Source organism: Sus scrofa, chromosome 10 (genome assembly GCF_054392235.1).
Source record: "Sus scrofa isolate SSC_HxYL_T2T_F1_AM1 chromosome 10, Sscrofa_HxYL_maternal_Yorkshire_Landrace_v2.0, whole genome shotgun sequence".
NCBI lineage: Eukaryota > Metazoa > Chordata > Mammalia > Artiodactyla > Suidae > Sus > Sus scrofa.
The window spans coordinates 57,587,998-57,604,268 of record NC_139392.1 but is presented as its reverse complement, the minus strand read 5'-3'; the positions used below and the strand labels follow the sequence as shown (position 1 = coordinate 57,604,268).

Here is a 16,271-nt window from a genome sequence, read left to right as displayed (position 1 = left end):
TTGCTGTGGCTGTGGTGTAAGCCGGCAGCTACAGCTCTATTTGACCCCTAGCCTGGGAACCTCCATATGCCGTGGGTGCGGCACTAAAAGAAAAAAAAAAGAAAAGAAAAAATAAATTTTTTCAGCTCCTTGTTCTATCTCTAATTTCTCTGAGCTTCTTTTGTTTTGTTTTGTTTTGGCCTCTATCTTCAATGCTAGTAGCATTCCTGAAATAGCCATCATATTTAAGAGTCAGGTATTAAAATGCTAGTAAACTGTGCTGGGTAAGATGTGTCACAATAGGGTATATCTGGGATCTAGCCACTTAGTTGGGAGCTCCCCAAATGTAAGTTTCTTAAGGTCTATTTTCTGTTTCAGAAAAATCCACCAATTTCTTGCTGGGAAGTATAAGTCTGGCTGCCAGCTTTCTGGGGTCCAAATAAAGGAAATAGGTATCTCAGGATTCATATGCAGACTTTCATTCACTCCCTGTTTAGAGTACTTGATTTACCCTGGTCTTCTGCTGTACCTGGTTCAATCTTCAGAAAAATAAACCTTCTACTCCCAGAGTGAGAAAAGGATGTTACCTGGCTATGCCCTTTTTTCATCCTTAGGCCTCACTCTTGCCTTCTAAAAATTATGGTCCCTTCTGAGCCTTTTTCAGGTTCTATGTGAATTATATCTCCTAAAGCTGTTATTTTTTATTTTTATTTTTTTTTAAGCTAAAGGCTTGGTTCTCATTGGTGTCCCTCTTCTAGGCACTCTGACTATAGCTTCTTCTGTTCGGTTGAGTCAGTAACCACTCACCTGTCTGCTCTCCATCTTACATTTTTGGTAACCTTTCATCCTCTGTTGTCTCCCCTAGTATGTTGTCCCCTTACATGTTTATAGTTTTTTTTTTTTTGAGTAATAGCTTTACTGAAATATAGTTCCCATATCTACAATTCACCTATTTAAAGCGTATAATTCGATGGGCTTTAGTGTATGTGCAAAGTTTGCAACCATCACCACAATCAACTTTAGAATATTTTTCTCAGTCCCCCAAAATAAACCCCTGCCTACTAGCAGTCATTCCATTTCCTTGTCAAGCTCCCACCCAGTCCTAAGTAACCACTACTCTATTTTCTGTCTCTATGGAATTGCCTACAATGACTGGCTTCTTTGACTTAACATAACGTCTTCAGGCTCATCCATGTGGTAGCATGTACCAGTGCTTCGTTCCTCTCAGCCGCTGAATAATACTCCATTGCAAGGATGCACCACATTTCATTTGTGCATTCATTGGCTGATGAACGTTTGGGCTCTTTTCATGTTTTTGGCTATTATGAATAATGGTGTTATGAACATTCATGTGCAAGTTTTTGGGCGGACAGATTCTTCACCTGTCTTGGATATACACCTAGGAGTAGAATTGCTGGGTCATTTGGTGATCCTATGTTTAATTTTTTGAGGAACTGCAAGATAGTTATCCAGAGCAACTGCACCATTTTACAATCCCACCAACGCTGTATGAGAGGTCCTCACCAACACTTAGATATTATCTGTTTTTCTGATTCTAACCATCCTAGTGGGTGTGAAACAGTAGCTCATTTAAATTTTGATTGGCATTTATGTGACAGCTAATGATGTTGAGCATCTTCTCATGTACTTATTGGCCATTTGTATATCTTCTTCAGAGAAACTTCTAGTATATTCTTTACTCATTTTAAAATTGGGCTTTTTATTATTGAGTTGTAAAAGTTCTTTATCTATTCTAGATACAAGTCTTTTATTAGACATATGATTTCCAAATATATTCCCCCATTCTGTGGGTTGTCTTTTCACTTTCTGGATGGTATTCTTTGCATCATAAACATTTTTAATTTTGATGAAGTCCAATTTATCTAATGTTTCTTTTGTTGCTGGTGCTTTAGGTGCAATATCCAAGAAACCATTGCTTAATGCAAGGTCCCAAAGATTTATAACCATGTTTTCTTCTAAGAGATATAATAGTTTTAGCACTTACAATTAGATCTTTGATTCATTTAGAGTTAAATTTGTACATGGTATGAATATAGGCTTTTTATATCATGTTTCATGTCTAAAATGTATATGATTACATCTTACAGTACCTCTTACTGAAAAAATGTTATATTCTTATGCTTTTTGTTCAAAAAAAGAACCCAGCAGCATGTCTCAAGTTTCTCTTCTGTTTCATTAAAACAATCTTCACAGATTCAATTTTGCTATGATCTACTATGGGTTTCATTTATTTGCACTCTCTGCTTATCTCAGTATGTTCTTGCTTCCTAAATATTACATCTCATTGAAATAATAAAACAGCGTTTCTCCCCTGTATCATGAAGTAAATGTATTTCAGGAATAAGAGTTTCCTTATCATTCCTTTTTTAATTTTTTTCCTCTTTTCTCTTTTGTGATACAGAACATATCATAAAGGTCCAGGTATTGTCCTCTATTCATTCATTTGATACGTTAATTGTTAAACTCCTTTGCTATCGTTTACATGTTTGGGAGGCAGCTTTTACTTTTTTTTACTTTTTAAAATTTTTTTGCTTTTTATGGCTGCACTTGCGGCATATGGAAATTCCCAGGCTAGGGGTTGAAGTGGAGCTGCAGCAGCCAGCCTATGCCACAGCAACACAAGATCCGAGCTGCATCAGGGACCTACACCACAGCTCACAGCAACACTAGATCCTTAATCCACTGAGTGGGGCCAGGGATCATACCCACATCCTCATAGATACTAGTCAGGTTCTTTACCACTGACCCACAATGGGAATTCCCATGGAGAGGGGTAGCTTTTAAAACCTGACCCTGACAGCCAATGTGAACAAGCTACCTGGATACAGCACCAGCAGTTAGGTTGGGTGGAGGGGTGGCCTGTACCCCTATGTCCACTGGAGAGGCTGCCAGTACTCGTAAGTCCAACAGCCTGGTGCTAAAACCTATTTCAACATGTTTGGGGAATGGAGGACAGAGCAGAGGTAAGTACAGGTCCCCAAGCCTGCCTACCTATTTTGTTGAGATAGAAAAGTTAAGAACATGTCACCATCACCTCAGATCCTAGTGGTCTAGATGCTGGATGAAGGGCAGGTTTAATAAAGAGGCGCATCACTGATCTCTCTGTTCTGTGACTCAGTGTTATAGACTGACCCCAGACTCGAGGCCAGCTGGAGGCAAGGGTTTATGTAGAAAGTCTTCTTCAAGTCTGGGGCAAGCCAGCTTCATGTTTAGATGCTATTGTTGCTGCTGCTGCTACTGAAAATACACACATATCTCTCTCTCACACACACATACACACATATACATATATCAAAAAAAGCTTCTCCTGGTTCTTCTACTCCCCCCGGCCCGCCCCCAGTCATTCCTTTTTCAAAACCTAAAACTGAAGAGTTCCTGCTGTGGGGGATCTGGCATTGCCAAAGCTGTGGTGTAGGTTGTAGCTGTGGCTTGGATTCAATCCATGGCCTGGGAACTTCCAAATGCCATGGATGTGGAAAAAAAAAATCTAATATTAAAAAAAAAATCCTGAATTTGAGGCAAAGTCCTTCATAAAACCACTTTTGTGAATGACTCATAAAATCCAAGTCTTCCAGCAAAACTTTTTAAAGGTCCCCAAGTCTTTATAATTAGAAAAATAAATAAATCTTTATTATACAAAATCTTTTTTTTTTTTTTACAGGAACCCTGCAAACCCTTAACTTTGAGCAGTAGTGATAGCTAGATGATTTTCAAGTCTTGTTTTTCCAAATTACCAATGTTCACTCTACAGCATCAAATGGTGCCATGTACTTTTAAAATATCCACAAAGATTAACAATAGAGGCTGCCAGGGGAAATGGAGAGTTATAGCTTAATGATTACAGAGTTTCTGTTTGCAGTAATAAAAGGTTTTGCAAGTAGATAATGATAATGGTTGTACAACATTGTGAATCTAACTAATGCCACTGAGTTGATACTTTGAAACTGTCAAAATGGTAAATTTTATGTTATGCATAATACACCACAATTTTTAAATACCCCCCAAAACACGGAACATTTTACTTCAAAATTGCCATAGATTTTACTGATGGTAAGCAAAATACACTGAAAACCAGAAGAGGAGTAGTCTTTTGGTTGGTAACTTTACAGTGGTATGATTTACTTCATAGAGAAAATAAATCCTAGTTTATATGGCTTACAATCAGAATCAAAAAGCATACTAAATAGAATACCTGACTAGATCTCAACTTCTTACTTTCCAGGTGGCTCTTCTCTTGTAACAGGGCCTCCTTCTTAGAAACTATGGCCTCTCGTTTCTTTAAGTCTTCTTCCAGCTCCTCTAATTCTTGGCGTTGGTTCAGAACTTTCTCTACTTCTTCATCTAACCATTTCTTCTGCTCATCCAATTTCTACATTAAAATTCCAAAGAAATGTTACAATTTGTTTTCCTTCTGACATACAATTTACATGGTAATAACATAATTTCAGATCAAGTAAAACACCTTAAATGAACATTTAAAAACTATCCAGAACACCTTAAATGAACAATGAGAATAACAAAATAGTGTTTGTCTAAAATTGTCAAGAAATAGGGAGTTCCTGTCGTGGCTCAGTGGTTAACGAATCCAACTAGGAACCATGAGGTTGCAGGTTCGATCCCTGGCCTTGCTCAGTGGGTTAAGGATCTGGTGTTGCCGTGAGCTGTGATGTAGGTCACAGACGCAGCTTGGATCCCGCGTTGCTGTGGCTCTGGTGTAGGCCAGTGGCTACAGCTCCGATTCGACCCTTAGCCTGGGAACCTCCATATGCCGCAGGAGCGGCCCAAGACATGGCAAAAAAGACAAAAAAATAAAAATAAATAAAAAATAAAATTGTCAAGAAATAGGTGGTTCTAATTTAACAATCTTCTTGTGTTGTTTTATAAGAAATTAAAATGTATTTCCCAAATATGTTTGAGCCTTGGATTTTTTAGGCTGACAATTTTCTTTATATTTACTGAGAGTTAGTTCTGAGAACATGCTGGAAACCTATTAAGAGGTGCATACCTCCATCACAACACGAACACTGTGGGTTGCTTGACAGTCCCACAGGGACACCCTACTTGAGCTCCTGACTAATTGCAAGGACTGTGCTTTTTGCCTCTCTAACCCCAAGGCCTACTATACTGCCTGGCCCATGGCTGGCTTTCAATAGCTTATGTTAAATGAATGACTGAACGAATGCCTGATTCAATCAGTTAACCAAGGAAATGAATAAGTGAATACACACAGCGGAAAACATAGATAACAGAGCATGGAAATACACTCTCCACTGTAGCCTGTCAATATCAAATAATTATAAAGTAAAATAAATTGAGCTGGCAAGATTTCCAAAACAAGCATAATAATATTCTCTTGAGTTAAGGATACTCAGAAATAAGAATAAACAAGTGAATGGAATGACCGTCCAAGATGAACTCTACCAAGTGCCCACCTAAACTGTGGACAGAGCAATGAAGCTACTATACCTAAACAACAAGTAATAAGACAACAAATTAATGTAGTACTATTTTCCAGTTCTTCTCAAACTTCATAAAAATGGTTCCTAGAGATCTATGTTAAGCCAATAAGATAATGAATATGCATGAGGAAAAGAGAGCAAAGTGGCCAAGGCAAAGTAGGTCCAGAGCTATGCAGTCTTTCATTCAGACCTAGATAACATGGTCCTATAAGCAATAGCACATCCAAATAACACTGAACTCCAAAGAAGTAGCTCTGCAATTATTAGGAACAGGAAGGATATCCCAGAGCAGCCACAGAAATACTTGAGTTTTGTTATATTCAGCTATATCTTAGAAACTCCATATATGTAGACCAGCAATTAATGTAAAACCTATTCTACAAACATGTCTTGACTCTAAGTGGGGTTTGAAAGACGAATAACATCTTTTGTAAGGGCCATTCCAAAAGGAAAAATGTTGATTGTTGCTAACCAATGCTACATACAGCTAACTCCTAGGTACCATGTAAGCCAAAACAGAGGGAGGGATCAGTTCTCTCTGGGAAATGGAAGAAAGGTCAGTGCCCGCTTCATAGAGTAGGTAATATTTTAGCTGTCCTCTGAATAGTGGGTAGGACTCTGCTAACATAATACAGGTTTTTTAAGGAAACAGTAATAAATGAATGGATGTGTCTCCATTTGATATAATAAAAGTTATGATTTGTGCAATTTACTGTAAGTTTTCTGAAAATTTCTTTAGTCTTTTCTCTTTCTATAGAAAATATTTCTACTACACAATTCCAATTTTAAATACTTTCTTCTATAAAGGTGCTTCATATCAAATCAATTCCTATTATAAGCTCTTTGGATACTCATTAATTAACTTACAATCTTGTTTAGGGTTAAATTATGGAAAATGGTTGTTTTACAACATTAAAAAGCATGACAGTTTTTTTTAATTATTATTATTTCTAACCCAGTGCAAGCTGTGAGAGACTCTTTATCATTGTATTCATTTAAAATTTAGAGCCTTGCAGTGGGTTAAGGATCTGGCAGTGCCATGAGCCGTGGTGTAGGTCCAAGATGTGGTTCGGATCTCGCATTTCTATGGCTGTGTGTGGTGTAGGCCAGAAGCTACAGCTCCGATTTGACCCCTAGCCTGGGAACCTCTATATGCCCCAAGTGAGGCCCTAAAAAGACAAAAAAAAAAAAAAAATCAGAGCCTTGGTGTTCTCTGTGGCATAGCAGGTTAAGGATCTGGTGTTGTCACTGCAGCAGCTTGGGTCACTGCTGTGGCACAGGTTCAGTCCCTGGCCCAGGATCTTCCATATGCCATGGGTATGGCCTAAATAAATAAATAAATAAAAATTTAGATCTTTAACGTTTTGAAAAACAGGTCTCACTATTCTATGCATTCCTACCTCTCCTGCTCCTCCACATGCCCTTTCCACCCCAGAAATATTATTACCAAGCATGTCAGAGAGGGAGATCTTTAATCAATTTCTAAAATACACTGGTAAAATAACTGGGAATACATTCGGTCCCAAATTCTGCTATTAAAATACATAAGATTTGGGAGTTCCCATCATGGCTCAACAGTAACAAACCCAACTAGTATCCATAAGGATGCAAGTTTGATCTTTGGCCTCGCTCAGTGGGTTAAAGATCTGGTGTTGCCATGAGCTATGGTATAGGTTGCCAATGCAGCTCAGACCTGGTGTTGCTGTGGCTGTGGTGTAGGCCAGCAGCTGCAGCTCTGAATCGACCCCTAGCGTGGGAACTCTCTATATGAAGAGAGAGCAAATATATTTTTCAGAATTAAGGTGATGTATTTACATTTGAGTGTAACTACAGTTGTAAGTACAATAATTTTAAGTTTTTAGAACTGCCATTTCAAATATACAAAAAAATTTGTTTTTTTGAACTTTGATATTAATTTATGGATTTCATTTTTTAAATGTGGCACTAAAACAATAGCTTTTAAATATATGATACATATATAATTTAGTTATGTTTGGATAAAAAGCTCTTATCTTTAGGAAGATACCTGTTTCCAGAGGAATAAACCAGTCTTGACATGGGAATAAATCTAGTTTTCAGGTATACATTCAACAACATTCAAATAAACCCAGTTCAACTAAAATAAGAATACAGCACATTTTGAATAAGAAATTATTTTTTAATAACAGAACAATTTTTGAAGAAATATTAGAAATTTTTCACTTGAGTGGCAAAGTCTAATGTTTATGAAGGTTTTATTTAGAATCCACCACTTTTTTCCTCTACTTAAATCAAATTGAAGAGAAACCAGGAAACACTAAATAGAATCAACAAACCTGGAGCTGGTCTATGCTGCCAAACGAACCTTTTCTCCTTTTCATCTTAAATGCATCAGAGTCCTCGGCTTTCAGTTGTTGACCTTCTTCCTGTTCTGTTTTTAGCTGCAGTTCCTGTAGAAAACAGAAGTTGAAGATACCTTATTGCTTTTACTACATGGCCATCATTAAATACCTATACAGATAAGCATTTTAACATTTACTTTCTGTTAAAAAAAAGGGGGGGAGTAGGTGAAGGCTGGGGCTACTTAAGAAGAAAATAATGTTAGCTCCTCATTCAAGCTATACAATCTCGCAGAAAAAAAAACAAAACAGGATTTACTAGACAAACTAGGTATTTTTTTTTCATTCTTTGCCAGTGTTACAAATTAGCATAATGGGGTAAGAGTATGAAAATTATAAATCTGCTTTTCTCTTCTGCCTTTCTGAGTTCATTACCTTTAGTTAGTTGGCCCAAGGCACCCACCTGCAATGGGGATATGAGAATTTATGACAGGAGAAATGTAAAAAGAAAAGGAATATTCAGTTTCCAGCATTCAAAAACCAGATTTTGCAGCATGAGCATAGTCTTTCAAGACAGATCATGGTCCTCTGAAGAGTATTTCCAAATTCCTGTAGTTTCCATCCACATCTTAAGAGTCAAGAGGGCCCATGTGTCCTACTGGGGTTTAGAGATGATGTTACTGTCCACCACAAAGCTTAGCAGGAATCAGGAAGGAGGCCATGAATTCAAAAAGGCCTGGTCCGCACGGCTATTTCTTACTGGTCCATGACGGATAAGTATAGAAATGGAAAGTTAGCATTTAGAACCTTTTATAAAAATTAACAGAATAATTTAATGTCTGTTTAATCTAATAAAAGATGGATTTTTATTGTCCACTTTAATTTTTTATTTCATTTTTCTACTAGTTCTTGTTTTACAAAAGTATTGGGCTGTCTGACAAATTAATAATAACATGAAAACTGTACCTTTTCCATTAGTCATTTTGGAAGTACTGATAAAAAAGAAGTAAAACGGAAGCCTGCCATCTGCCAGCCCTGAGAATGGCAGCAAGGAGAAAGAGGTGTGTCCTGATCTCCCCCCCTCTGAGTTGTGGCCCCAAAAGGGGATGATAAGTAAAGGTATCACTGAGGGCAGAGGGAGCGAAGGAGCACTGCAGCAGAGAGGCCCCCCACACGCACGAGGGTCTGCCCAGCCTTGCTGAAAGAAGACAGAAGTACGATCAGGAGAAAAAGAGAGAGACTGTGGGGACTCCTTGGCCTCGGTGACAAGGATCCTGAATTGAGAACCAACAGAGGTCAGTTATCATGGGGAATTAATCCCCAAACTGAAGGTGAGGACAGGCCACTGGGCTACCATGCTAGATGGAAGACCTAGTAGTCTCAACAGGAATTTAAAACACCGTTAGGAGATGAGATGAAGCCAAAGAACCTCCATTCCCTAAGCTGAAAGTGAAACCAGATGATGAACTACAGCAGCTTCATATCAGGGGCCAGGGGGAAAAGTGGACAAGGGAGGGCAGATTCCAGCCAGTCACATCCAAGGACCAACTGAAACTCAGGATTTCCCTTCCCCCTCAACTCTATATAATGCAATAAAGCTACACACCCGAAAACCACATATACCAGACTCTATCTTAGAGAAGCACAGGGAAAAAGAGGCCAAGAGATTGAATATTCTTATTCAAGAAGACTGAGAAATATCTGAAGGAAATGTTTAAGCTACCAGAATAAGACTGGATATCTAGTTAGCTCCTACCATAGTCCCAGCAATTATCATGACATGGTTTGGGCAGGACAGGGTGGAAGCTCTTTCATAAAGAACACAGGCGTAAGAGTTCCTGTTGTGGCTCAGTGGAAACAAATCTGACTAGCATCTATGAGGACGCAGGTTCAATTCCTGGCCTTACTCAGTGCGTTAAGAATCCGGTGTTGCCGTGAGCTGTGGTGTAGTTTGCAGATGTAGCTCGGATCTGGCATTGCTGTGGCTGTGGAGTAGGCCAGCAGCTATAGCTCCAATTCAACCCCTAGCCTGGTAACCATATGCTATGGGTGTGGCCCTAAAAAAGACAAAAAAAAAAAAAAAAAAAAAAAAAAAAGGAGTTCCCGTCGTGGCGCAGTGGTTAACGAATCCGACTAGGAACCACGAGGTTGCGGGTTCGCTCCCTGCCCTTGCTCAGTGGGTTAAGGATCCGGCGTTGCCGTGAGCTGTGGTGTAGGTTGCAGACGCGGCTCGGATCCCGCGTTGCTGTGGCTCTGCATAGGCTGGCGGCTACAGTTCCGATTCGACCCCTAGCCTGGGAACCTCCATATGTCGCGGGAGCGGCCCAAAGAAATGGCAAAAGGACCAAAAAAAAAAAAAAAAAAAAAAAGAACACAGGTCTGCTATAGACTAAATAAATTTTCTCTGCCCACCTGAGTTGTATTATGAGCAAATTTGGACCCTGTTATATGTACTACCCATTAATTTTTCATGCTTTCCTAGCTCTGATTCACAGTTGTAATTTAGCCCCTCTCACAGTCACAGCAACTTCAAGATGCTGAAATAAAAGCACCTTACACTTGGGGCTGACTCTCTACTATTCTGATTCTTCTACAAATGCTTTAAAAGTATAATGTAGTTGGACTAATCCCATCTTCTGCATGTTTCTTTAGACATATGTTGTAATCCCTGTTATGATAGTAAAATAACTACCTACCAGGTATTGCGCTAGCCTTTTTACATCTACTTAATTATCCCATTTAATCCTCACAATAATCCTATGAAACAGATACCATCATAAACCCCATTTTATAGATGAGGAAATTGGTGCTTAGAGAAGTAAAAAGCCCAAGATCCCAGTTTCCACAATTCCAGGGGTGCCCATACCTTTTCTTTATAGCTCATCCATGGGCTTCCATTAAGAACTGCTGTTCTAAGGAGAACCCATGTAGAAGTCATAGTATTCCCTGGAAATGGTCTGGTTTAGCCAAGTGAAAAACAGATTAGAGTAAGCTTCAAACAGAAGACAAGATGTCTTTTAGGACTCTGAGTAGGTTTTCTGTTTTTGCATGAAGTAGTAGACACACTTCAGTATATCTTTGGAGCAGACTGTTCCTTTTCTGGAATATTCATCTCCCCCATAAATGGATCATTTCCCTGGAATGAGAGATATGGCTAGAAGGAACAAAATTTCCCTGAATAAGAATGTAAAAAGTTTAAGTTACTGGCAGAGTTGCATTTCAGCAGACTAGGCACTCTGCTCAAAAGTTTTTTTCTTTTCGCTAAACATAGATTTAGAGAGTGCTATGTCTTGCTGGTTTGAGCCAGAGCACAAGAGAGATGAGAAGCTGATATCCAAAGATCATAAGACTGACAGGCCTGATATTTATATTGGAGGAAGGGTGTTGGCAATGAAATGAAAATTGAACAGATTCAAGACATTTAGAAGACACAATCTATGGGACTTAGTGGTTCACTGGATATGGGCAATGAGGAAGAGGACAGCGTCAAGGATGACTGCTATATGTCTAGCTTATCCAAGTGAATGGGCTGAAATGTATTGTAAGGTGCTTTGGAAAACCATATTTTCTCCCCAATGAAGGGAGCAGGGAGGAGGAATAGTGGGAAGATAAGAAAGGAAGATTTTGAATTCATCTGTAAGACAGCCTAATGAAGATGTCAACAGTTGGATACATGAATCCAGAGCTCAAAGGGCAAATCTGGTATTAAAGGATTACATCTAGGAATTGTCAGAATTAAACTGCAGCCATGGAAAAAGATGAGGTCAAAGGTCACTCAGGACAAATACAGAAGATAAGGGCACAGGCTAGAGCCTTGAGTAATTCCCAGTGGTAAAGAAACGATAATGTAGGATAATCTAGCAAAGATAAAGAACAAGCAATCAGAGAAGAAAAAACAAGGTGAGTGCAATCTCACAAAGGCAAAGGGGGGAAAAATTGCAAAGGGGAAATAATTCAAGATTAGGCAGTGGTGAACTATGCTAGATGCAGCTGAGGTGTCAGGGACTAGAGTGACAGAGCACTAGTGAACTTCTCAAGAGCCCTGAAGTGTATGGTACAGCCAAGACCCAGAGGCCAGACTGGAGAGAGTAAGAGAACAAATGAAAGAAAAGGCAACAGAATCAAATATAGTAAACTTTTCCAAGAAGTCTGGTCATAAAGGGGAGCAGAAAGCAAGGGAGAAGTATAAACTTGAAGAAGAATAATTTTAGGATGAGAAAAATCTGAGATATTTAAAAAAAGAATCTAGGGGAAAAGGAAAAATGAAAACATAGGCAGAGAAAAAGAGAAATAGATGAGATAAAGCACATAATTGCTTAGCATAGTACTGACTGAAGATAAATAAAAAATGTTATTTACTACTATAATAATAATTATTACCATCAGGAATGAGTTAACTCAAGGAAATTAAAAAGCAATTATATTTACAATAACATCTAAAAGAATAAATTATCTGGGAACAGGAGTTCTCTTGTGATGCACAGGTTAAGGATTCAGTGTTGTCACTGAAGCAGCTTGGGTTGCTTCTGGGCTTAGGTTTGATCCCTGCCCTGGGAACTCGCACATGCCAAAAAAAATAAAAAAATCTGGGAATAAATTGAACCAAGGAAGTAAAAGACACCACACTGAAGATTATAAAACATTCTAAAAGAAATTAAAGAAGATGTAAATAAATGAACATCCTGTGCTCATGGACAGGAAGACGTATTTAATATTGTCATCACATCTACATCACCCTGTGAGATCTACAGAATCAACACAATCCATATCAAAATTCTAATGGCAAATTTGCTGAAATGGAAAAGCTGATCTTTAAATTCATAAGGAATTGAATAGCCAAAACAATCCTGAAAAAGTAGATTTATGGATTAATTGGAGGACTTACTTCCCAATGTCAAAATCTATTGCAAAGCTATTGCAATCAAAATAGTGTGAATTGGCACAGGATAGACATACAGACAAATGGAATAGAATCAAGATTTTAGAAGTAAATCCATAAATCTACAGCCAGTTGATTTTTGACAAGGGCACCAAGTCCACTCAATGGGAAAAGAATGATCTTTTCAATAGGTAACGCTGGAACAACTGGATTTCCACAATGCAAAAGAATAAGGACGGACCCCTACCTCATACCATATACAAAAGTTAACTCAAAATGGATCAGTGACCTAAATATAAGAGCTAAAACCATAAAGCTCAAGAAGAAAACATAGGGGTAAATCTTCACAACTTTAGATTTGGCAACAGAGTCTTAGATATGACACTAAAAGCATAAGCAATAAAAGGAAAAAAAGATAAATGGGAACTTCATAAAAATCTAAAACTTTGGTGCATCAAAGAATACTATAAAGAAAATATAAACATATTCTACAGAATGGGAAAATATATATGGAAGTCATGATTCTAATAAAGTTCAAAGTCCAGAATACATAATGAATTCACACCACTCAACAACAAAAAGATAACCCAATTAAAAACAAAGAACTTGAAAAGACATTTCTTCCAAAGAATATATACAAATGGCCAGTAAGTACATGAAAAGATGCTCAGTATCATTACTCATTAGGGAAATGCAAATCAAAACCACAAAGAGATTCCACTTCACCTGTACTTGGATGACTATAATAAAAAAGAAAAGAAAAGAACAAGTGTTGGTGAAGATGTAGAGAAATTAGACCCCTCATATATTCCTGGTGGGAATCTAAAATGGTGCTGCCATTGTTGAAAACGGTGGTTCCTCAAAAAGCTAAGCATAGAACTACCATATGACCCAGCAATTCCACTCATAGGTATTTGAAAGCAAGGACTTGAATAGTTACTTGTATACCAATGTTTGTCACAGCATTATTCACCATAGGTGGAACAACCCAACTGTCTATCAGATAGATGCATAAACAAAATGTTATATATGCATGCAAAGGAATATTATTCAGCCATAAAAAGGAATGAAGCTCTTGTACGTATTACAACATGGGTGAACCTTAAAAAAAAATATCGTGCTAAATGAAATAAGCAGACACAGGACAAATATTGTAGGATTTCACTTTTATAAAATATCCTAATAGGCAAGTTCACAGAGACAGAACTAGATTGAAGGTTACCAGGGGTTGGGAGAAGAGGGAAAAAGGAGTTATTGCTTAATGGTTACCAAGTGACTGTTAAGGGTGATGAAAAAGCTTTAAAAATAGATAGTGGTGATGGTTGTACAGCACTGTGAATATAATTAAGGAACTCTAATATTAAACAAGGTTAAACTGGTAAATTTCATGCTATATTTTACAATTTACAAAAATCAATAATATACCAAACCCATCGAATTGTATACTTTACATGGATATGTATGGAATGTGAGGTATATCTCAATAAAGCTGGGTTTTTTAATATGTATTACATATATTACTGTATAGAATGTGAGGTATATCTCAATAAAGCTGTTTTTTAAAAAAAGAATCAGTAACTTGGCTTAAATGCTCTTTCAGTTCCCTTCTATCACTAAATTCTGTCATTTTTCTAAGGATCTGAGAACATATTCTATTCCAAAGTTGGAAATCTCCAATTATGTACCAAGCCTTGGGTTCAGCTTGACACTTCTATAGAACAGAGCCTGGTACATAGTGCTAAGTGTTTGTTATTACTGTTATTATGATCATTATCATCCTCCCCTTCTTCAAAAGAGGTCTGTTGAGGCAAGAATGACTAAGGCCATTTTAGATAAGAATAAACAGAAAGAGAGAGGGTAAGTGATTTTCTCAACAAATGATCTAGCCAGGAATTGAGAGAGCTGGGGTTTGAATACCTGTTAGCCTTGCTCCAGAGCCCGGGCTGACAACCACTAGTTCCTCCCCAGACCAATCCATTCAACAGAACTGCTGGGCCTACAAGTCTGATCACTCTTCTGCTCACTATGAATGTAATGACACCTTTGTACCTTGTACTTTTTTCTATGCTGCCACATGGGCGATGCATGTCAAAGCACTTTGAAAATGGGAAATCCTATATTCAAATGTTAGATATTTTTTAGAAAGTCAGTTTTTATGTTTTTGACAGCCTCAACTGAAGTTAAGGTCCTAGTAGAGAAATTATCACTGAACTTTCTTTTGTGAAGTCAAAGCCTTCAAGACAGTACTCAGAATTCAATAAATAGCTTTTACTATGTAGATCAACAAAGCTTTAAAGTGAATGAGGACAGCAGCCAAGGGCAGGCCAAGGTTAGATACCTCACAAGCCAAATGAATCAAGACCTTGGTTTCGTTAGCTCTGAGCCGTTGAACATTTCATATTATGCTTAGCAGGAAAGTATGACAATATTACTTTGATTTTTTGTTGATCCCGCTTAATTTCTGCATCCAGTTGCTTCCTTTTCTCGTTTTCTTCTCGAAGTCTTTTTTGTAGCTGTACCTTTTGATATTTCATGTGATCTACATTCTGCTCTAGTTCATTAGCACGTTTCTCATTTTGGATCGACAGTGATGCCAATTTCTTACTGTTTTGTTGCTTCTTCTGTAAGACCTAGGATCATACGGAATATTTCAAAATGAAAAAATTTCATTTCTCATATCCCCCAAGTAAACTTGAGCTTTTCATTTAATGACATAGGTAAGCATTTTGCCTAAATTTTAATTTATTCTTGATTGTTTCATAAGTGTTTTCTACATTTTTACTTTTACAACTGGGCAACTATCATGATTTTCACCAGAGTGTGCTAAGATCTCCTGATGCTGAAAGCCAAATAGAACAAAATTGACATCATTGCTTTTTTACTGTTTTAATTTAAAAAACATTTTATGTATATGGTAAAAAACAATATAAAGCTGAACTTAAATTTTAAAAGACCCTTATCTCAGACCCCTAACCAACTTGTGCTGCTTCCTGAAACAAAAATTATCAATTTCTTAAATATTCTTTGAGAAATCATTTATTTATTTGTCTTTTTGCCATTTCTTGGGCTGCTTCTGCAGCATCTGGAGGTTCCCAGGCTAGGGGTCAAATCGGAGCTGTAGCTGCCAGCCTACTCCAGAGCCACAGCAATGCAGGATCCGAGCCGCATCTGAGACCTACACCACAGCTCATGGCAACACCGGATCGTTAACCCACTGAGCAAGGACGGGGATCGAACCCGCAACCTTGTGGTTCCTAGTCAGATTTGTTAACCACTGCGCCATGACAGGAACTCCAAGAAATAATTTACAAGCATGAAAATAATTTTACATATATTCTAGGTAGACTATTTCCCACTTCTCTTTTTTTCTATTTAACTTATCTAAGAGAGAGGTCTTCTCACATAGATTTGATCTTTCTATATGGCTGCATAATATTCCACTGTGCTCATCTTTAATATCCAGCTGTAGCCTAAGTCATTAACCCCTGAATTAAGATGATCTGAAATGATCCCATTTTCCCTAAAAGTGACCAACCACTGTAATTACCATTTTAATGATCTTTAAAAAAAGCTTTTCCTCTCTAGCTCAAGTTATCCATAGATAGCATTAAAAAC

At 37.8% G+C, this 16,271-nt stretch overlaps 1 protein-coding gene across 10 annotated transcripts in view; it reads right to left on the bottom strand.

The window, feature by feature from the left end:
* The window catches only part of KIF27 (kinesin family member 27), a 91,881-nt gene that overhangs the window by 24,842 nt on the left and 50,768 nt on the right, over window positions 1-16,271 (bottom strand). For 8 of the 10 annotated variants that reach the window (XR_014817744.1, XM_084979803.1, XM_021064656.2 and 5 more), the window contains 3 exons: window positions 15,089-15,286; window positions 7,775-7,888; window positions 4,193-4,369 (listed from right to left, as the gene is read on the bottom strand). Coding sequence is in view for 9 of the 10 variants with exons in the window: in XM_084979803.1 (XP_084835929.1) it covers window positions 4,193-4,369; window positions 7,775-7,888; window positions 15,089-15,286 (489 nt within the window). In the remaining variant the exon portion in view is untranslated. The remainder of the gene's footprint in view (window positions 1-4,192; window positions 4,370-7,774; window positions 7,889-15,088; window positions 15,287-16,271) is intronic. The other 2 variants (XM_084979802.1, XM_084979801.1) reach the window with 1 other exon arrangement.